General features: G+C 41.0%; 1 protein-coding gene across 3 annotated transcripts in view; it reads right to left on the bottom strand.

Moving 5' to 3' along the window:
- Window positions 1–1,167: 1,167 nt before the first annotated feature.
- kcnd2 (potassium voltage-gated channel, Shal-related subfamily, member 2) overlaps window positions 1,168–24,232 on the bottom strand; it is a 42,190-nt gene continuing 19,125 nt past the window's right edge. For 2 of the 3 annotated variants that reach the window (XM_085778126.1, XM_085778127.1), the window contains exons 3-7: window positions 10,952–11,114; window positions 10,395–10,493; window positions 8,179–8,277; window positions 6,804–7,024; window positions 1,168–2,714 (exon numbers count right to left, since the gene is read on the bottom strand). In XM_085778126.1, the coding sequence (XP_085634252.1) occupies window positions 2,537–2,714; window positions 6,804–7,024; window positions 8,179–8,277; window positions 10,395–10,493; window positions 10,952–11,114 (760 nt within the window). In that variant the 3' untranslated portion in view covers window positions 1,168–2,536. The remainder of the gene's footprint in view (window positions 2,715–6,803; window positions 7,025–8,178; window positions 8,278–10,394; window positions 10,494–10,951; window positions 11,115–24,232) is intronic. The other variant, XM_085778128.1, reaches the window with a different exon arrangement.

Genomic DNA, 24,232 nt, shown 5'->3' with positions numbered 1-24,232 from the left:
TACTGATGATCTGTAATACTTTAATAGTTTAATACTGATGTTATTTTTTTCAGATAAGGATCATTAGGGATGTGGAGATCCTGTCAGTGTCTGTTGCCTGCATCACATCACTGAGTGACCCAATAATATATGCTGCAGTCAACCCTCAGTTTCGGACTGAGTTTTACAAGCTTAGAAATAAGGTCAAATCCGTGTTCAGTAAGACATGATAATGTTTCCACTCCTGTCTACTTTTGGGTGACATTAGACCAGGTGGCTACACTGCAAAAACTCCAAATCTTTCCAAGAATATCTGTCTGATTTCTTGTCAAAATGTCTGATTTCTAGTCAAAACTATCTTTTTCCACTTAAAATAAGACTCATCACCTAAAAATTGATCATTTTCACTTGTTTCAAACACATTTGCACTTGAAATAAGTTGAAAAAGCTGCCAGTGAAAGCCACGTTTTTTCTGCTTGTAATAAGGAAGAAAAACTTGCTCCACTATCAGATTTTTCTACTTATTTCAAGTGAAAATATCCTTGAAAGAAGTAAAAAGTGTCTAAAAATAAGCTACTTTTTATGCGATGAGTCTTATTTTAAGTATAATGAGATTTGTTTTGACTAGAAATTACATTTTGACTAGAAATAAGACAGATATTCTTAGTAAGATATTTGAGTTTTTGCAGTGTATATTCAATATTCACTATGTAACTGAATACTAAAATGGGTAGCATTTGTGTAGGCATTGTTCATATATTAGGAAAATCAAACTCCAGATGCCAAAGTGTGAGTTTTTCTTTGGCGATACAGGGCCTATTATTTTACATTCTGCTGTGTAATATATTAAATTTGTGCAGGCTGACTTCTCAGCAGTTACTAAATCCTGCAGAGCAGCGCCGCTGTGTGCTGAGAGAAGCAGCTTGGACCGATGCAGCTCAGCAGGGGGAAGCTGCTGAGTTTTGGATCAAATTATCAGTGAGGAGCTGCTTGTTTACCTCCAGAGACCCTGGAACAGGGACCCACCACTGGGCCAGTCAGGTCCTCACATGTCCTCCAGCAGCACCTAATTACCATCCCATCCCTGTTATTAGTGATGCTCTTTGAACAATCAAGGACAACATTATGGAATCCACCTAACTGTGTCTCAAGGTTAAATAAAAAAAGAAGACATGGGTCATATAATGTATGTTTCAGTAGAGCTACAGTATTTATTCTATCCACTGCACCAAATGCACAATGTGTGACTACTCCCATGTCCCATTTCCTTACCCATTATATATGTACTCCATGACAAGATTTGTATTCCATTAAAAGCAAAGTGTTGCAGAATTTACATCATAACATACCAGCCTCATTGTGTTTTCCTTTTTACTCACAAACCTCCAACAAGAAGCAAAGACATACTTTAATAAAACAGAATTCGTCAATGACAGCATGCAAATCCTTAATTCAACCAGTTAACAGACAGAAATAGTGTGCCAACAACTGTCAACTAAATCTAGAAATAAGAGGAGCCAACTTCAAATGCAGCTGATGAAGTTCTAACTGAGATATTTACAATATGAAAAATGTACAAAATGGCCCTTAGACACGGTGAAATATACCACATCTCGCTTTTGAATATAAGATTTTAAGAGAAGTTCAATGGAACTGATGCTCATCGCTCTTTTATATGGTTTTCCAGATCAATACTATTGTGTCCACAGCATTAGTATTAGTTAAGAGTTGCAAAGAACATTTTCTTACATGTCTAGCTTGTGACCTAACTAATATGTACCCTGTATATTTCTCAGTCAATTGTTAATTGATGACTGTGGCTCTCATATCGATCCATAAAAGAATGTCAAATATGTAAGCGTTTTTGTCTTTTTGTCTTTCACTTGCACATTTCACAAACATGTTGCGTAATATTTTACTCATCAAGCGATGACATCAGCCAGTTAATGAGTCAGTTAATGAATATTCACAACAGTTGTTCATTCCTGTGGATGTATGTTTTCTGATTTTACAACAGTGAAGGTTCTATTCGAAACCAGAAAACTGGGGGAAGGGGTGGGGGTTCAAAACAATCTATTTAACAGGGGAGCGAGTTAAGTGAATGTTTCTAATGTGTACGTATAATATTCACAAATATGGCCCTCAGATAATGAATGTGTGCTTTGTCATCAGCGGTCATTAAGAACGACCTTTAAACAACTGCCATCCCTCCTTTAAATCAGAAGACAACACATACACCAACATTACATATTCAAAAATAAAGTGTTTTTTTAGTCAATATGTTTAGGCAACAATGACAACCACGCAATCCCAACACTTCCTTGCTCTCCTGTGCTTAATGGAGCAAGATCTGCTGGTTGCTTTTATTCCAAGGCAGTTCACATCATTCTAATACCATGCAGAGTTTGACATCAGATGAGATCACTACTTAAAAAAAAATCCAACCTCTGCTAATCTTATAATCCTTCTAGATTATGGCAGGTTGATGCTTGGTGGTCCCTCTTCTCAGCATCTGGTGGTTCTTGAGACCAGTTAGCTGATAAGACAGGCATGACATCTACAAGGCAGATACTCGGACAATGTTGCTCTGAGAGTATGTGGTGGTGGTGGTGGAGCCGCCCCCGTCTGACGAGGTCACCACCGGGGCAGACAGGCTGACCATAGAGGGAGTGATGTAAGGTTCGTCACATTTCAAGGGCATAGTCTCATCGAGTTTGGCATTCAGGCTGGAGCGGCTGTAAAAGAAAAAACACAGGATGAAAGAGGGTTAGAGGCCTGACCTTGTGAAAGTATTACACAAGGCCTTAATACACATTGTCCTTTCATACATCCTTACATTCTACGAAAGCCACTCTTAAAGGTGAAACATGCAGCCAACTTAAAGGGATAGTTCACCCAAAATTGAAATTTCATTCATTATCAACTCACTCTCATGTCGACTAAGAGCTGGGAGAAGTTTCAGAGTTATCTGTGGCTTCTCTGAGTTACAGGGGGTCTCGGCGTAGCACTGCATGTCCATATAACGGTTGCAAATGGATACCAACTGTCTTCGTAACAAAAAGACACACCAAAAAACATACAAATACCTCCAAATGCGAAATTGTCCTGAAAAAAATTAAATAAGTCTATATTTCAAGCTTGTTTTGTAACGGAAGCTTCTGGAAGCTCCATTCCCGGTTCATCAAATTTGGACGAACCGGGAAGAGGACAGACCCTGGTTCGTCCAAATTTGACGAACTTATTTAATTTTTTTCAGGACAATTTCGCATTTCGGGGCTTCAATACAAGACGGACATTACATACGAGCAGCATGGAGGTATTTGGATATTTTTTGGTGTGTCTTTTTGTTACGAAGACAGTTGGTATCCATTTGCAACCGTTATATGGACATGCACTGCTACGCCGAGACCCCCTGTAACTCAGAAAGCCACGGAGGACTCTGAAACTTCTCCCAGCCCTTAGTCCACATGAGGGTGAGTAGATAATGAGTGAAATTTCAATTTTGGGTGATCTATCCCTTTAATAATTCATTAAATGGATTTCAGTGTACTTAAAATGTGTATAACTAAGACAACAAACGTAAACATATAGCCTAACAGGAAAGAGGTTTAGTTTTATGTTTTTTTAGCCAGGGAACGGCCATCTTGTGGTAAGACAACCTGTGACATCACAGAGTTGGTTGCCTCCAGTGACAGTGAAGGACAGCTAAAGACAGAGACAGTAAAAATGGAAACTGATGAGGCACAGGATCTGAGAGGACAGAAGGGAGACCACTACTGTACTGCTCCTGCATATAACAATGAGTTTTACAGGACTAAAGACATGTTTTCATAAACTGCCACTAAAAATGAGCTGTAGCTGCAGTGGCTAGCAGAGCTAAAAAAGAAAGAATCCTTTAAATCTCTGACTCCAGGGTCTGTGGTGATCATTTCTCAGAGCAGAATTACATCCAGGAGATAGACTTTCACCAAACCAACCAACTCTACTCTGCTACAATTGTGTAAACCTTTACACTGGGCTGTTTGGTTGGATGGATGTGTTCAATGAGAGAGACTCTCATGATGAACTTTATTGCAATCTGATCAGATTGTTACTACAGTTAATGTGTTCAACTTTCTGAGTTATCCTCCCTGACTAACCCGCTGGTTAGTCAGGGAGTCAGGGAGGATGGATGTGTTTTATCACAGTTTGATATGTGAGCCTGTCAGTCAAAGATGCGCTGTAGGCAGCAAAATTGAAAACTGGCTGAGTTACCAAATTTCCCAAGTCTTTCTCCTGGATGTAATCCTGCTCTAAGAAATGAGCATCACAGACCCTGGAGTCATAGGATTCTTTCAACATCTATTTTACGTCTGTCCGTCCTGGGTGAGGGGTCCCTCCTCTGTTGCTCACCCTGAGGTTTCTCCAATTTTTTCCCTTTTAAAGGGGTTTTCTGTGGAGTTTTTCCTCAGTGGATGTGAGGGTCTAAGGACAGAGGATGTTGTTATGATGCCATGTGAAGCCCTTTGAGACAAACTGTTTGTAAAAACGGGCTATACAAATAAAATTGCCTTGCCTTTCTTTTCTGCTCTGCAAGCCACCACAGCAGCAGTATAGCTCCTTTTTAGCGGCAGTTTATAAAAACAGTTTGTACGCGTTAGTCCTGTCAAACTCATTGTTATATGCAGGAGCAGTACAGTAGTGGTCTCCTAAAACTTAAGTTCTGTTATATGTTTAAATGTGTTGTGTTAGTTGCCCAATTACTGAAAATCCATGTATGTAATTATGTTAAGTTGGCTGGCTGCCTAACTTCCCCTTTAAGACATATTGTGCAGAGGAGGTACATAAATAAACATGGGCTCCTGTTGTTCATTTAAGATACAGTATATTTCAACTTTAATGAGTTCTTGCCGTTTTTGTCAATATTGTCAATGTAGAATATACTGTTAAGGGGAACTGTGCATGTATATGATGGTACAGAAGTGTGTATGAGGGATAAACAATTAAACATTAATAAATACATTTGAAAAATACAAAAATAAATTCAAGCGGCGATGATTGGGCCCTTGCGACCCTGCGCAACCTCGGGGGTCAAAGTAGTCAAATGGTGCAGGAGACTTTTTTGTGCTTCTGGACAAGTTACACGTGTTTACCAATTTTCATCTTCCTACTCGAAAAAAAAAAAAAAAACACTATGGGGAGGGACTATAGAGGCATTTGGCCCCACATTGCCACATGGACGCCATTACTCACAGCGTTCATGATGTAGCTTCACCAACTTGTTCTGCCTGTAGGCCTATTAGAAGTGGAATGACATTGATGGGGTCAACTATGTGGCATCATGTTAAAGTACAAAGTGGTCGCTTCCTGTTACCACCGGGGGGCGCTATGAGTAAAATGGGAAGTTAATATATTGGGACATTCAGGTCGAAGCCATCATCATGTCCAGCAAGTTTGAAATTGTTACGATCAAGTATGTGGGCGTTATAGCTGTTCGAAGTGAAATGGCAAGCACTGAAACAGTCGCCAAAGTTTGTCACGCTCTAGCAGCCGCACCCTTTGACCTAACAGACATTCTTTTAATAACTTTCGATCAGCATGGGGTTTTGATGATGTGAAAAAAATTGAAGTCAATTGGGTGATATCCCTAGGACTAGTTTGTTCAAATACGAGGTGTGGAAATGGCAAAAAATAGCAAAAAAATCGCCAAAATGGAACATTCAAATAGAAATGGCCGACTTCCTGTTGGGATTTCATCATGACAATAATAGACTTTTTTGTGCGTTTTGGCATGTTCTAATAGCATCCCAAATCCCATGCATCTAGGTGAAACCCCTGCAAGGAGCTGAATTGTTGAATATTTCTAAGGGGTGCTGTTGAGCCATTCTGCCCCACCCGTGTCAAACGACTTCAAAATACGTACGTTTTCACCAGTCTCTACATGCATACCAAAAATCATGTGTTTTTGACCATGTTCAAGCCCCCAAATATGTGATTTATTGTTGCTAAGAATAAGAAAAAGAAGAATAAAAAACATTACAAAAACAATAGGGTCCTTGCCGACGCTTGTCGTCGCTCGGGCCCTAATAAATGTCAAAATGTATAAATAAATGCAAAAATACATACACTGAATCTTTATTACCAAAATGTTTTTGTTTTGCATTTATTTGTGTAGTTCACTAATTTCATTATGATTCATTATTTCTTTTATAGGATGTATTATATATTTTCACACGTGGTTGTACAGTATACTGTTACTGTATTATTACCTAAAATAATGGCAAGGAATCACATGAAAAATAATTTTCACTTCTTTCATACCAACAATAACGGGTATCAATTTACATAACTCACGAAATGACACATTTTCTTTCCTGCCCTTTGTGCTCTAAAACATTTGACTTGCTTATATTTGAGGTGTTAAAATCTGAGATTTTTGCTGTGACCCGATGCAAAGAAGTTGAGTAGAATTTAATTTGTGCTGCTGATGACAATGAAAATTTTTATCCAACAGCCACATCTCTTTTCAGAAACAGTGTTGCTGTTGGATTGTGCAGAGTGACAGGAGCACTGTTCAGAGTTTTCCTTTAGGCAAAAACAAAATTCAATTTACTTCTATTGTGTTGGGTTGGCAAATAAAACCAAGCTATATCCTGACATAAACCACCAATTAAAGCAGATACACAAGATGTAACACACATGGGTGAACTGCCCCTTTAAGACTATCACAGGTTAAAACACCTGTTTCTCATTTATTATCGTTTCAGTTTAGTTATCATATTATACAGGAGTAGGTCGCATGGTTATGTGTAGGGAGAGATGTATAGAAAGATCAGACAGAGTACCTGTTGACCACTGGCCTCTCCCTTATCTGGATAGTGCTAAGCTCCTGGTTGTTTGTGCTGGGCAGGTTGAAGCTGCTCTTCTTCCTGTGGCGTCGAGAGCAGCACGAGCCAAGGCCATGCGGAGACGAGGACAGCGAGGAAGAACGGGAGCCCGACTTGTTCATTGCAGAGATGTCCATGCAGTTGGCTTGAAATGTCTGCTCATCCACGAACTCGTGGTTCTGGGAAGGTTGAAAAAAATGGGATTCAGTGTTGCTTATGAATTTCTCAATTACATCACTGACTAACTCTGCTAAATACTGAGTATATTGAGATGTTTCATAGTGAAGACGGCAAAATTGTTTGATAATTGGAAAATTAATCATCATGGGAATATAAATATATTGGTCCAGATGTCCATATTAACTGCCATCTGTGGAAAAAATCACAACTGTGACAAATTTGCATGACTTGAAGGTGGCAGAATGACACCAAGCAGAATCTGGTGGCAGCCCCCTGAATCATGTCCCCTTCTCTTTTTGCTTTCCTCTGTCACTTGATCCCCACCATGTACAATCTATAAAGGCCTGATGTACACATGTATGCCCTCATACGAGTGGCATGAGACCTTAGTGGAGAGGCAAGCCTTTTGCTGAGGAAGGAACACTGATTTATCACCTGTCCATGTTTCACTACAACTCAAGGTTTAGAGCAGCAAGTGTAAAACTCATGCCACAGCCAAGCATTATAAAAGGCTCTTATCGCTCTAAATTATAGATTGTGTAAAATGAAGTGGGTTTGTTTGACTGGAAGGAATAATGTTCCTACAGTAGCTGGTAGAGACATGTCATGTTGTTAGCATGGGGACTCATCATTTCCCAGCCTTATTTACTTCTATTTTTAACTCATGCATATAATATACTGTGTAGATCCTACAGCTTTCTGATGCACTAAAACAACCTGCCTTCTTTCCATTTGCAACATAATGCAACAAGCAGGCACCACTGATGATACACACTAAAAACAGTTGGGTTAAAAAATAACCCAATTTTAACCCAACTGCTGGTTCAGATAAGGACAAACCCCTTTTTTGGGTTAATTTTAATCCAACTGGTTGGGTTATGCTTTTTGACCCATCTTTTGGGTTGAATATTCAACTGTTTCACTGAAATTACTTGAAAAACCCAGGAATTGAGTTAAATTCATAGCCTATAACCCTGAAAATAGGTTACACTCTGGAAAAATAACCCAAAAATTTAACTCAACACCAATAACTCAGAAATTGGGTTACAGAAATAACCCAACATTTTTTAGTGTGTACAACAAGATTGTAAAAATGACAGATGCCGAAATGATTGTGTGTTTTCTGATGGAAAAAACAGGGATTTTTTTTTACCGTGGTTTTCTCCAGGCAGTGCAGCAGGTGATGATGCTGGCACTCGAAAGGAGGGTTGGCAACCTTCGCCACCAGGGCCTGTCCTGCCTCCTTGGAGGCCTTGGAACACACAAAGTGAAGAAAAAACAGTGTAGATGAGCACGCTCAGACTCTCTGAGTCTCAGGCAACAACTAGTAGCTCGGTGATGTGTTGGAGAGTGAAGCACTGAAAGTCAAATGCTGATAACACGGCAGCCAATCAACTGAAAACCTAGCGAGATTGGAATGTTTTAGAGATGCATAGAGACGGTTGCTTCTAACAACGTGTTTCAATCAGAGGCTTGGTTTTGCCATTCTTTCGCTGATTTGGTGAGAAGGACCAGAAGAGTCAAATTAGAACTGAAGTCATTTCAGTGCAACTGCAGTGGCACGCCTAGACACAGATTGAACACACTACACCAAACACAGCACAGATTGTAAAACCACAACCACACTACAGACTTTGATGAAGCTCTGCACGGCTCTGGGATGGAAGGTATGTCGTGTTAGTCTGCACTACAACCTGGATGCTCTAGAAATAACACACAGAACACACAGCAAATCAAAAAACAGAGTTTAGAGGAGGGCCGAGCAGACAGCGTCCATAGGTGACCTACTGTCCCGGAAGCCTTTGGTTCCCTCCTTCCCCTCCAAACCCTGTTGAACAAACATGCAGAGCTTGGTCATGTGTCAGTGTGACTGTAATGGCTGTGTACTCCACCAGAAGGCAAGTGTGCCTGCCTGGTCCTCCTGCTGTATGGACAGAGAGAGGGAGAGAGAAATAGTCCAGTCATTTTATGAAAAAAGGTTGAACAAATTGCAACAGAAGCAAACTCAACTGATTTTGTATCCTCAACATGTCCTGAGTGAGGGAAAAAAAGCCCAGAAGAATCCCATTAGGGAAAAGTTTCGAAAAAGATCCAAATATAGCCCATTCATACGCCTATTCATTATTTTTCTCACGTGAATAGGGTCAAATTTTTAACCTTCAGATATCTCCATGAAAATTACCCAGTAGATTAGGCTACTTACATTAAGACAAACAAAAAATGTCTTACAGGTTTTTGGAAATTCTTTGTTAAAATGAGCAACGTATGGCTAATTTGCATACATGCAACACCAGATCTAAACATTGGGTATAGCAGGTGAAAATGTCTTGTTCAATCTTGTTGACATATTACAGTAAAAAACTTAATATTAAGGTCTGAATGGAACCCATTTGGCTACCCATGAGCATTAATACATAGAGACAGGGAGGAAGAAGGAACTTTAAACCAGTCTTTATTAATTATTATTGCAGAGATGGGGTTTGGGGCTGGGTCCGTAAATATCTCTCTATCTATCATTAAAGGCGAAAATGCCAAGAATATTTTTTTTAAAGAACTGTTCAATCAAAACAACCATCAGAAGATAAGTGCCCTTCTGCTGGAGCTCCCTGATCTCAGCAGCAGTCACCTCCTTAAGAACGGAGCATGTCAAACCTGCTCCACTAAGGTGGCGGCCGCGGCCATCTTGAAAAATTGCAGCCATCTCAAAATTTCAAGTGGTTTCTTGTAAAGTGACCAAAGGAGTCAACTCATCCCAATTTTCAAGCTGGTACCACCACAGCACCTTGTATCAAAACGGTGGAATTTATACTAATTTATGCAAATGTGCTCATGTTAACAAACAATTTCAAAAAACTTGTAATACATTTTTTTGTTTGTCTCAATATAAGTAATCAACTGGGTAATTTTCATGGATATATCTAAAGGTTAAAAATTTGACCCTATTCACATGAGAAAAATAATGTATAGGCGTATGAATGGGCTATATTTTGGTCTTTTTCTAAACTTTCCCCTAATGGGATTCTTCGGGGCTTTTTTCCCCCTCACTCAGGACATGTTGAGGATACAAAATCAGTTGAGTTTGCTTCTGTTGGAATTTGTTCAAGGTTGACCCCCATTTTGGCTTAAAATTACTGGACTAAGAGAGAGAGTGTTGAGGAAGCATGTCAATGCTGCAGCTGAGAGGTGCAATGTAAGAGAGACAACGATCACACTGAAGCACTGGGATGACAGCAGCCCCTGTGTTACAACATGAGCCGCCCCCCCCGCCCCCTCCCCCTCCCCCGGGTGTGGTGGCATGGCCCCCCGAGCAGAGCGGCATGCATCAGTGAGGCCCCGGTCAGTCAGCCCCCTGCTTGCCCCCCCCGTTACCTCCTCCAGTGAGTCGATCAGGAGCCCATTTTGTTTGTAGCGCATATAGGCATTAGTGCCTCGAATCTTCACAGCACGGATTCTAGCAAGCCGCGTTTTCTGTTTGAACAAACAGACCCCTGTTTTAGCCCCTGTCGCTTCGTCTGTCCCACTAATTGGCTCTGTCTCTCTCTGGCAGTCACAGTCTTTAGGAGCGAGAGGCTACTCTTAGATGTATGATCACATTCTGCCTTAGCAAACGCTTTCAGAAATGAATGCACATATTGCTATTGAAAAGCTGCTGACACACAAAACTATGAAGATCATTTGTTCAGTCATTGTCATTTAGCCTCTTATTTCTCTCTGCCAATGGGATATACTCAAGCACTTTTAGCCCACCCAATACACATACACATACACATACAATACACAGAAGAACAATACAAGATTAATATTCTGAAAGATAACATTTACACTGTCACTGTTATGTGGGTATAAGACAGGGACAAAGGAAAGGGGCAGATAGGAGCAAGTCAAAAAGAGAGAGATGGAGAGATAAAGGAGGAGAGAGGCAGTACCCTCTGGGCTCGTCGTTTCTCCGCCCGCTGGCTTTGGTGGTAGATGCGGCTGAAGTTTGACACTATGACAGGGACAGGCAAGGCTATGACCAACACCCCGCTCAGCGAGCATATGGACCCAAACACCTTCCCCACGATGGTTTTTGGCACCATGTCACCATACCTGAAACACAGAGACAGATGACAGTGAGGTCACTAGGTAGGAAAACAACACAGAAAAAAAAAATCCTGGCACTTGTTTCATCATGTTTTTGTGTGTTTAATACTATTTTTAACAGTGACCGTGGATTATTTCACTTCTTCAAAGTTACACATTTGAAGTGGGTGAGGAAAAAATAGGACTTTTCTGAAGTCACTGCTGCCTGGCCTACTTTCTACATGCCACTGTGATGCTCCTCATTTAAAACTCCCATTTAATATGTAATTACAGGGCGGTGTTTAGCTCAGTTGGTAGAGCACCCGACCCATGTGTTGAGGCCAGGACCGTTGTATAGGGGAGAAAAGTGATGATAATTCTAGGGCCCCAGCGCCCAGTAGGGCCCACAAAAAAAACAGTAGTCTAATCCTTGTATGACTGAATTATTCTGCATAAGACCCTGACTAATACTCATAGTAATGCTGCATTAGCATCAAAAAAAAGTAGGCTAAATAAAAAATGATAATACATACGTTGTCTAAGAAAAAAAGTAGAAAAGTCATGGTGTAGGGGCCCACTTTAGTATTCTTTCAGGGGGCCCGGAATTCCTAGCAACGGCCCTGGTTGAGGCTACAGTCCTCGCTGCAGGCGGCCCCAGTTTGAATCCTGCATCGAGCGGCCCTTTCCTGCATGTCATCACCCCCCCCCCCCCCGCCTCCCATTTCCTGTCTGTCTCTGAACTATCCAGTCCATTAAAGGCGAAAAAGCAACAAAAAATACATTAAAAAAAATAATAATAATAATTACACACCTGCTGGCAATGGCTTATGCTTTCACGTCAAGACTAAATGTGCTACACATCCCCTGTGACCTCTGTTGGCCAAACATCTAGTGAAAGATACAGGGAGTCGTATCTCAACAAGCGAAAGCAAAAGGAAGAAGGGAACAGCGTGATACCAGACTCTAGAGAGATTGATCATGTCGGTGGGCCTCAGCAACAACAACTTATGTGTGTTTTGTTCTCCATCCCACATCATAATGAGCCTTGAATATTGGAAGCTGATACATGGTGAAACCTCAGGAACACGATTCATGTTCAAGGTAAGAGAGGAAAACAGCTCTTTGGAGAGGATTTGGAGAGGATTTTTTTACTGTCATAGAAATGTTTAACAGGATAATTTCAGCACGAACATGTGTCAGATGGGACTGATTCATCCCTGTTAACAAGATTGAGTCTTGTTTCTCTTAGGCATTCAAACCTGTTTGTGCTCAAGGTAACCCTAAAATCTAACTGTCCTCATGATCTCACTTTCTTAACATTAGTAGATACTTCCAGTGCCACCTGGCAGCCATATAACCACAACTAACAAGCTAGAAAAGCCTCACAGAAAGGTAGTTTTCATTAAATATCACAAAATATAAAAAAAACACAAGGCAGCAAGACTTGATTGACTTCTCCAAGGCAACTAATTGCACATACAAATCATTTCAACATAACCTGCATGTTCATGAGCACCTCAGTTTTGTTAGACCATGGGCATTACTGTGCAAATAAATTATTCAGAGAGTGTATGTTTTCCTTGTCTTCCAAACATCCATCCATGCGCTGCAGAGGACCAGCAACCATCAGGATCGCAGGTGGGTGAGATGAATGATCGGGACCCTAATGCGCAAATGACCTGAGAAGACCATTACCTCTCTAGAGTGAGATGAATGCAGGTGGGAAAGGACATCAGCATTGCTCAATGGCTGTGACAGCAGCACGTTTCTCAAGTGAGGCAGGGTAATGTGAATGTATCGCTTCACGGGAGGTTGACTATTTCATAAATGAAGTTGTCTAATGCCTACAGCCGTCTGCTTTAGTCATTAGCCTCTGGTTTCCATCACGTTGGGCCAAACAGCCCGGGCTTTTACAGAGCTTGGGCGGAAAGATGTAAAAGTGGACATTTTAATATCACGCTTGATGAGACCTCATGTACAACAGTTTGCCTTCAAGTTGAGTAATTTTTACGCAGATGTCATTAGTTCTATAATTCATTACAGGTCAAGTCATTCTCCTTTGTAATCACTGACAGAGCCTGACAGCAGATGTCACTTATAGATTCTGGATGTACTACTGAAAGCTCATAAAGAGAGCCGCATAAAAATACAATGTGTTGCCTCACATTAATGTGACTGCTCACATGTGTTTTAGAATAATGGGAGGAAGGGCAGAGAGAATGTGAAAACAAGTCTGAACAGTCAACTATAGAAAACAATGCGCGGCAGTTCTTTCCTCGTCTTTTGAAAGCAAATGAGGAGGTGAAGAAAAAAAGAAGGGAGCAAGCACGCTCTGGAGAGAAACACTAACAGTGATGGATTGTTCATAAGGGGAAAGCTGAGATACACAAAACTCTACCTCTTGGATGATGGCAGAGGTAGGAATTAACGGCAGAGAGGGATTAAAGTGGTGTTACTGTTTTGTTCTTGTTGTCTCCGACTAGGAGGTGCCAACATTTGCTACCTCGGCTTGACATGGGTGAAATGCAAAGATGGATGACCAGATCTTTATCCACCCTGCAGAGAAGGAAGAAGGGTGTCAGCATGACTGAGAATCAATTCCCCAGTTCCACTCACCTGCAACCACACTGTGCTCACAGTTGTACTGCTCTTAAAAACAGATGAAACATAGTGAGAGAGTGAAACCGGGGGTTCACCCCAGACGTTGAAGGACAAATGTCAGACTAAAAGGAATATTTGAAGTCCAGGATCGGGGGATGAATGTCCACACCCAACTCTGATAATAGACCAGTTAAAAATTCATGAATCCCTCATCAACCTGTATGGAAGGGTTTGTGCAGCTGACCTTAAAAGCAGCGCAGTATTCCATCAGGGGGGGCTCTGACGCAGATTTCTATTCAAGACCTCACTACCTCATATAGCGAGTGCCGACACCCGGAAACATGAACTCGCATGAGACACACAGGAACACACAATAACACACACACACAGGTAGCCACAGAAACGTATAGGCTATTTGTTTATGTGCATGCATGTGCGTGTGTGAGGGTGTGTGTGCCAAAGGACCTTTAATTTAACATCTAGTTTAACCAATCCCCCTTTCTAAAAAAAACAATCTTGTTCCTTGATTGTCTTCCAGAACCCTGTGTCTGAAATCTGACTGCCATCTGGTTGGTGGGAAGCAACAAAAAAAAACCCAGAAAAAACATATCTGGATGACTTTACAAACACGCCATTTGTTTATTTCTCTCCTCAGAGAAAGGGCAAGTCCTTTTTTTCTAAAATCAAACATTAAATGAAAATTGTACAAATCTGGCCTTTTCTATTCATTTGAGCTTCTGTGTCTACTACACAAAAACAAACCAACCTATTGACAAACCTGCTGTGTGGGGGGCTGGCGGGAGAAAGCCAAGGCATACTGAGGTACAAACCTGCCTTAAGTGAGCACAAACTCATGTTTCTGATATAATCATGGAGGTCTAAAGTAAGTCCTGCAATCCCACCAACTCACATGCCAGTGGAGAGCATCAACAAGAGCTTAGCAGTGCTGACAATTACGATCCAAGAAGGATTGTGGCAGCTCTTTCAGCAGAGAGGGCTTTGTCACCTCGGCCATGGCACTTCAAGCTGTCTCTTTCTGGGCTCTACCCATAGACTGTAAAAAGAATGGACGTAGCACCCGTGACGTCACCCATTGGTTTGGGGGAGTCTGTTTTGTGCGGTTGTGGCTAGATGGCGTACATGAGCTGCAGGAAGGGACGTAGAACCTCACCAAAAAACGTCAAGAACTCCCGACTGGTTAAGTTTATTAAAACTGACATGTACAGGTGTAAAATAGGGGGGGGAGCAAAATGTAAGTGAAGCCATTGGTTGGGTTTAGGCACAGATAAGTAAAGATTGCATGTTGTCTATGACGTCACTTCCTGCAGCTCTTATACGCCATACACTCAACATAACAGTGTTCACGGAGGTTGAAACTATCGGTAGAGACCAAAAACATAAAATGTACCAGGCTGTAAATATGTTTTTTAAGCTGTATATTTATCTCATGATCCGCCATTTAGTTTCCAGAAGTTTTCCTCAGACATTCATTTATATCAGACAAGACACGCAAAGGACTTCCACCTTCCCTTTTGTCGGACTTCATACAATCAACGCACTTTAAAATACAGAGGACCATCCTTATGGAACAATCTACCTACATCACTGAAATCAATATCCACTCTGGCTTTGTTCAAAAAACAACTGATTTGTAGCATTTCTGGATCTGTCAATTTGTAATTTTTTTTTTTCCTTTTTCATTAGCTAATGTAAACTGTTTTTTGTTTTTTTTATTAATTCAGTATCTTTCATTTTTCTGTGTTAACTTGTCTTTCTTTTTTCCTTGTTTTTCTTTCTTTTCTGTTTTTTATGTTGTGAATTTCTGTGTTGTCTTCCTACTCTGAAGACCACCACTGTTGTTGTTGTTGTTTTTTCATAGGGGAGGTATTTTTATAAGCCTTTTTTGGCTTCTACCTCTCCTGCACAATGTTTAATTTGACTATTTTCATTGTTTATACAGGTTTTATAATGTGCAAATGAAAAACTAAACTAACTAAACTAAAGTCGGCTATTTTAACATGGGGGTCAATGGAGAATTGCTCACTTCTGGTCCCAGCCCCCAGTGGCTGCTGGAGAACTGCAGCTTTTTGAACGCGGAAGTGGTCTTCACTTGTAGAACCCACAGCTCCTCCCTTGGCTCTACCATGAAACTATAGCTCACTTCCTGCAGAGGTGACTCTCATAAAGTGCTTTTATGAAAGCAAAAGGGAAGACTGATGCTCAAAGGGCGTCAAAGTAATCAGTTCCGCTGATGTGAGTGATTAAGGTCAAGGTTCTCAAATAAAGAAAAATCCTGCCAAGCTGCAAGGTGCTGTCCTATTCAATCTAACATGGCCAAGACATGAAATTGTACTTTGATCTTCTCTTCTTTGGGATTTCAATGAGAAGCAATGGAATGAAACTAATTTGATTAACACATTAAACATTTTGACTTGTCAGCTGATTAGAATCAAGATTAATTAGGCAGACTGTCATAGCTCATGTACCATCTATCCACCACACGTTGTTTCATGGTGATAATTACTAAGAGGCCTGCTTATCTGATAATCTGAAAGTCAAATTAATTTCAATCTCACCCTCTTTTCTGAGATTGGTTTAATTCAGCATCCCCCACTTCTAATCAGCAAGCAGGTGGAATTGCCCTGAGACATACACATTGAACTCAGTCATGTGAGTTGAGCCTTAGTGAACTTAATATAGCTGCTATTTGAGATGCTAAAACAAGACATTCATTTGAAGAAGCACTTCACTGAGAAAAAGTGTCAACGTCAACTATTTACATTTTGATTGTGACACTCCTTCGTCCTGCCACATTCTCATTTCAAAAAGATGAGATTGGTAAATTCCAAACATACTCTTCGCATCAAGCACCGTCAGCAGGTCTGTGATAATCCTGAGAGTACTACATGATTTTTAGTTTGACCTTCACCGAACATCCCATTGCACACCAAGCTCACTACCAAAAGTAAACTTTTTGTGAAGTAAAAAGGGGAATGCATCCATTACACACAGCCTAGCCTAACATAAGATAAGATAAGACAGCAAATAAAAAATAATAATAAAACAATCAGACAGTTTTATAGCTGTAACCTATTAATTATCCTTCGCTCTGACACTCTCACTTATTGTACCAATCAAAAGTTGATAGAGATACAGAGAGGCATTAAAACTGTGCAGGCACAACAGAACAATATCAAGGACAGGAAGAAATGGTGGTATCTCTGACATGATGTGGAATGTGTAGCTACTGGAGATGATCGTCAGATTGGACGTTTAAATCTTATCTATGGACTTGACATAGAAACAATGAGGTTTTGCACTGACCGAGAAGGAACGGCTCCATTTTTACCAGCCATGACAAAGAGCAAATGGAGCATGCTCTTCGACTATATGGTTCTCCGTACCTTCTCCACGGGGCTGAAAGAGCACAATATTCATCCTTGCTGACAGTTAAATAATAGATGTACCACAAAAATGTAATTTTCTTTCTGAACTCCATCATGCTCATACAACTATGAATTTAGAATTACAAGAAAATAGATTACGCTGCCTGCATGTCATGGAAGCACACTAACATGAGTGACAAGATGTTATACATTTTCTGGGGTTATATTTGTGAAGATTTATAGAGTGAGGTGGAAGAGGGCTTGAGGGTGGTTATATCATATTAAGAGCTCTCATGAAAAATTTAATTCATAAAAACAAGAAAGGGAAGGCCATATGATCTTTCCTTTCTGTGCCAATAGCCATGATGAATCTGGCCAGACAGAATGAAAAGAGAAAACCAGCAAACAGAAATTACTGTGTGCTTACAGAAAAAAAAAAACAGGGTTTAGTGATTCTAACTGGATAATGGAAACACTCTCTGGTGTAAAGGTGATAAAGCAAATGTAAATCTGTCTTGTGTTTTGGTCAGCATGTTAAAATATTAAAAAATAAAGTGCATTCTGTATTCATCTCTGTCATGAAACAAAGTAAATACATTTTTCGTAATGCCAGAGACTGACTGTGTTTTGGTTTTGAGAGCGGTACTGGATGTACCACTGCCATGCATTCCTCAGGGGGGACACACACCACAAGGTTGCACAATAAGTGAACATGATCCCCAACATGATCCCTAAACACCACGTATCATTCCTGATGTTTTGCACTGGATCTCTGGCTACAGGCTGGGAACACAACATCCGAAACACTGCCTCTCCTGGGTTCGGAATCCAAAGACTGATGGGATTAAGAGTGTGTGGGCTGATAGGACTCTGCTCTGATGCTATCCCTCAGATATACATCATTATAGAGGGGGAATCCCACAGGCGCTGGGATTAGCCCACTAGATTCTCACTGCAGGTGATAAGGGAGTGAAGGAGAGGCTGGCAGAATCACACAACATAATGGAGAGATGGGAAAACAGTGATAGCAGCGAGCCAACAGACCACACTGCCTGGTGTAATGCGCGTGGTAGGAAAAACAGAGCACTAGAGTATGAGTAACTGTGAACAATAGCTATGGGGAAGGACAAGTTTGAGAGAAGAAAACATCTCAGACTCTGTGAGCAACAACACTCAGGCTGCATTTTTCTGATTGGGTGTAAAAGATCATTTTGTTTATGGTTTTCACAATCCAACTTTGATCCAACCTCTGCAGATTGGTGAAAGGGGAGCGTACCTACAGTACGATCGGGGAATATAGGACCCTCTTTTTGAAAAAGGGTCCTATGTTCCCCATTTTTCCCAAAAAGGGCCCTATGTTCACCGGTCGCAATACATAGGCCACATACCCTTTTTCTGAAAAAGGCTCCTATGTTCCCCACTGTTGCTGGTCGATGGACTCTCTCTCTCTATTTGGCTTGTCTAGCCTCTACCTGGTCTTTTTACTAAACTTAAAGGGATAGTTCAACATTTTGGCAAATTGCCATAATCCCTATAGTCATAGCAGTAGGTTCGTTACCTTTATTTGTCGGTGCAAGTTATTTTTAGAACAGCGGAGTGGAGCGGCAAGCTGCCCAGAGCTACGCTACGGAGGCTGATGGAATTTCCCTCCCTCATAAAACTCATCAAATACACATTCCAACAACTCCAAAACGCTCTGGTGGACAAGTTGTGACCTGCACATTCACCACGCTATGAGATAATAATGTAATGTAACCTGACGTAGTTGTTTTTAGAGGTAAATTCATACAAAACCGATGATGCGCATTGCGTTCAGGGACAGTTTTTCAGCAAGCAGTCTCTGCATTTACCTCGAAAACGGCTCCGTCTCATAACGTTGTGTTATTATCTCATAGCGTAGTGAATGTGCAGGTCACAACTGGAGTTGTTGGATTCTGTATTTGATGAGTTTGATGAGGGAAACCAAGAAATTCCGTAGCGTAGCTCTGAGCAGCTCGCGGCTCTGCTCCGCCATTCTAAAAATAGCTTGCACCGACAATTAAAGGTAACAAACCTACTGCTATGACTATAGGGATTATGGCAATGGGCCAATTTGCCAAAATGTTGAACTATCCTTTTAACCAACTCTTTTCTTCATTGCCTAAACCCAACCAATGGGACAATTACAATTCTCACTCAAAGTCACAACTCAACTTCTCACTCAAAAATAGGCAAAAATCTGCCAAGTCACTCACAACTCCTCTACAAAAATTGCATGTTCCCCGGGTCCTTTTGGGAAAAAGCGGGGAACATAGGACCCTTTTTTAGAAAAAGGGTTCTAGTATGTTCCCCGGTCCCATACAAAGTGGGGAACAAAGGGCCCGGGGAACATAGGGATGATCCCGGTGAGGGGCACAGAGCTGCAGGTTAGCATGTGAAGTTCAAGGAAACAGCCAAGGCATGAATGGCTACATGCCATGTAAGTGTTAATTTACAATAAATTGTAAATGAAGACTTCTCGTGGTGCAGCAGTGTCAATGTAGCTTTGATCTTGCAGCTGAATGTTCACTGAAGATCCTCAAGAGCAACACACAGCTAATAAAGACCAGTGAAATTCCTCTCATTTAGCTATGCAGACAGAGATAAACCATAAAGCATAATCCCCCACGTATAGCCCTGGCAAAGGCACCTCAACTCTCCTTCTCTCTTGCTCACATATCAAACATGTATTCCCTCAGCTCTCCAAATCCCAGCTTAACCCTCACCCCGTGAAACCAGGCGGCTAGTTATCATCGTGGCTTTGACATTAGCATGCACGCCCTCTCTCATTTGGGAGATCTTCTTAAGAGTCAGGGATGATAAAAAGCTTTCCTCTCTACCGCTCTTCCATGTCTGACTTTGACTCACCCCTCCTCTGCCTGGACCTGCCTGCCTCTAACTATGAGCTGGAGATGAAATGCTTCATTCTCTTTCTTTTCCTCCTCCTTTCCTATTATCATGCAGTGCTAGCACAGCTTTGCTTGACATTTTTCTTTTCTTCTGCTTTTCTCCAGTCACTCCGTCTGCACCTGCTGACACTTGAGAAACAACTGCTGTTCTATGCAAAAAAAAAGTGCTCATAGTATTTCACTATCATTGCGTGCCAAATCACCTCTACTCCAGCCCCTTGTTGTCAGGATTATCACCAAATTCCTTTTGGCAATTCCTTTTAATTACTCAATGAATCACTGTTCTGTATTAATCAAGGTTTAAGGAGGGTTAAGTATCCACATAGACCCATAAAATACAAACATAAAACACAATCATACATTGTGTGTTTCAGTGAGAGGTCTCAATGATGCAAGTCTTCCATCAGTCAGGGCATGATGAAACCTACATAAACTGGTCAATGTCTAATTTGTCATTCCATGTTTAGATTTCTCATCCTCCTTAAAGCCATGGGCTAAAAATACACTCCCACATTGTAAGGATAATACGTTGATAATGCAATTACACTGCTTCATAGCTGAATGAGGAGGGCAAAGGAACATGAAAAGAAGTAGGAAGAGCGAAGGGGTGCCAGAGCTATATGGATTATGAGAGAATGTGATAATGGAATGAAATCATCAGACTCTCAAGCGATTATGCTAATGAGCTCATTCCATATTCATCCTAGATTAATCGGCATGTGGAGCAGAGAAGGGTGGCATTTTTTTTTTAAACCGAAAGCTTTGATCAAGGAGGCAGGGAGTAACCTGACTTCTGACATGTGATGACCTAAGGTGGGGATGAAATGAGAGTAATAATATCAGTAGGACTAGGAACAGCAATGTTAAATGTATTTATTTATTTTTCATGTATTTGACTATTTGAAATTCCAGTCTCTAAATTACAAAAAATGCACTTAATAATGAAAATCAGCGTGATACTCACATCAACAAAACAGACCAAAATAGCCTCTGTAACACACTGTATGCTACTGTTCAGCTATTGACCAGGTAAGATTTCAAAGTGACCCCTTATGACCTTTGTTATGTGATCAGGTGATGGAGACAAGCACATATGTTAAAAGCCTCTGCTGTAAGATTAGTGCCCCTGTGTTGGAATGGGGAACTGGTCCAGGAGCCTCATCACAGTGACAGTAGATTAGTCTCCCCAGCACCAGAGCAGACGGTCCAAGATTAACTTTGATGTGCGATTCCACACAGAGCAGCCGCTGGATATTAGTTCCCTCTACCAAATGGCCCCTGTTAGATCTGAGTGTGCATTCATAAGCTATGGTTTCTGAAAATCTGATTTTTAATAGCAGAGAACAGCATCACCAGATTTCATTTGAGTAAGACAGTTTTATCCATCGGCTAGTATTGATTAATTTATTCACTGCTTTTTTGATTAACGCAAAATTCGAATCTTGCACATCTGTTGGGATCAGCTCTACTCAGCTTGGTAAAACCATGTATGGGAATGCATAACTAAATTATACACCTTTAAATGATGAACAGTTTGAATTATTACATGTAAATGATGTCATCAGCATTTCCAGAGCTGAAGTGAAGCAGGCATGTTTTGAGCAACAGCCAAAGGTGATTTAAAGGTAGGGTTGGAGATCCTGGAAAAACGGTTCTATCAGGCCACATTCTGGAAATACACACCGCGGACGTAGGTGAAGATGCTTAACGCACAGAGCTACACTGCCACCCAGCAGACTGAGTGTGGCGGGAGGAAGGAGAGAGGGAGAGAGACGGCACCTTGATTGGGCGTAGGCAGAATGAAGGCGTCTAATTGGTGTTTTGCTCTCAGAGTGAAGAGCATGGGTTGGTCAGAGTTTATTTGTCAGTCCTGCAGCTGCCACAGAGGTCTAATTATTTTCATTCCTTCTTCTGAATACATAATGTGTTGACTACTCTCAGAGAAGGACCATTTCACCCAGTATAACAAAACATGTTTCTGAACAGGATTACCATAACCTTAATTATTAAAAGCAAAGAAAAACAAAACAATCTAATTTGAGAAGCTGGAATTGGGGGGTGTTAACAAAACTACTGAGACTGAGACTGATCGTAATGACAACAGAGCAAACTCTGCTAATGAAGACTGATAAAATTGAGAGCTCCAAGTAATGGGACTTATTGGGATTGTCCAGTTCCCACAGCCAAGGACAAATGTTCATGATTACCTGACTGAATATAGAGGCATCATTTGCAGGCTCTGGACAATCTGATTAATCCAAATAAAAAATACAAGCCAAATAATACAATTTGGAGGGATGACAAAGGTCCCATGGGCAATAAATGTTCATTCAATAAAAGATCATTTTCCCCCATGCTCAACTCAAAAAACTTCTCAAAACCTTTAGATTCTGTTTGAGTTGTCTGTATCAGCTTTCTAAACCAAACAGCTACAGACCATCCTTTTGCTCCTTGTTTGTACCAAACAGACAGGATAGGTAGCTGACTAGTATGGCAGGCTGTAAATAGATACAACTCAATACCATGGTCTGGATTTTTGTCGCACCACAGAGAGAGGCATTTATAATCCCTTTTGAGTGTTTCTTTGAAACAAACGCTGAGGAACAAATTCCAGCTGTTTACAAAAAACACAACTACTGTAGCCTACATGTTTGAAGGACGCTTCAAAATCTCACAGTCAAACTGGGGGGAAATATGGTGAGGTTATGAGGAGACAGAAAGAGTTGTGAAGTGTGAGTGTGGACAGCAGCCAGGCTGGCGACAGCAGTGAGTCCAGATAACAGCAAGTACCATACTGTAGGAACCAGTAAGAACCTGTGGGGAAGAATTGGAAAGCGCTGCATCTCCTCTCACAGCTGCTGACTGGCCCTAGGGGCAGAGCAGAGCAGCTAGCTGCAGTAATAACCACCATCTCCCCATCCTGCATCACGCTACTTGCACATTGGGACATCATTACCTTTTCCATCTCACTTCACCAGACTTCTACTGTGTCAAATCAAAAAAATTACATGAAAAATAATAACTCTGGGGCCCGGTCAGAACAACAGCAACACAACAAATGGTCAGTTTGATGATTTAAAAAAAATGTCTTGCATCCACACAATCTATTAGTCATCGAGGCTGCTGAAGCATGAATTGAACTGACCCTGGGCTGGTAGGAGAGAGTATGTATAGGCTACTTATTAATGACACACCTCTCATTATTTATACTACAGAGGACAGGCCTCCTAATGAATAATGATGTTTAACAGTCGGAAAACAGGTGGAGCAAGGCACAGCTTTGACTCCAGCACAGATAGCAAATTCATATGTAGCCTACCGTTAACAGTTGTGTGACTGAATAAAGGTTATTCATTTTAATCACACTACAGCACACCCTCCCTCCCACTATCCCAGGGGGTTGCTATATTTAAGCACTTCTTCATTTCTTCTTTTCTTTTTGGTTCTTAGCTGATGGCAAGGCAATTGCTTTGTGGGATGTCTGCCCTTGAAAAATTAGACAACAGAAGGAGATATTTATACATACACGTACTGTAGTATGTGGAATGTGGAGTTTACAATGCCTTTCTCTTTAATTGTACAGCGTTAAGAAATCAAGCTCTTTTTCCCGCTTGGTTTTTAACTGTTATGTCTCTCTTTTCATGTGTTCCCTCCAAAACACAAGTGATGTTTGTTTTGTTCCTGTACTTCAAATATACGTAGCTGTCTGTCCAAGGTAAGAGAGAAAGAGTTAGGGAATATGTTGTCCCACATTTCTCCAATTCATTCACCCTCTTTCTAATTGGACTACTCCATCTGTTGATGTCTACAAATTGTCTTCTGGGGAGGTTACAGCTAAAACATCATATTAGACACACAAATACATCAGGGACAGCCTTCTTGGAGCGCTGCCATGCCACGCACTGAAAGAGTTGCTTGTATATTTGAACGTTTGTGTGTGTGTGTGTGTGTGTGTGTGTGTGTGTGTGTGTGTGTGTGTGTGTGTGTGTGTGTGTGTGTGTGTGTGTGTGTGTGTGTGGCTGTTTGATGTATAATCAGAAGTCCAGCAGCATACAGCCTGGAGATAAGTAGATATACGCCATACGCTGAACTCTGATATGAAACTGGCAGGATTGGCTAGTCAGAAAATTAATCTATCTACCACACAGCAGATCCCAGTGGCAAGGCACGCTTTAATACAAGATGACATAGTTGATGGGTGCATGAAACACAGTGTCAGTAGTATTGACTC

This window comes from Trachurus japonicus, chromosome 6 (genome assembly GCF_045865225.1).
Source record: "Trachurus japonicus isolate A0001 chromosome 6, Traja_1.0".
NCBI lineage: Eukaryota > Metazoa > Chordata > Actinopteri > Carangiformes > Carangidae > Trachurus > Trachurus japonicus.
The sequence above is the reverse complement of the archived record's forward strand: the minus strand, read 5'-3'. Positions and strand labels throughout refer to the sequence as shown.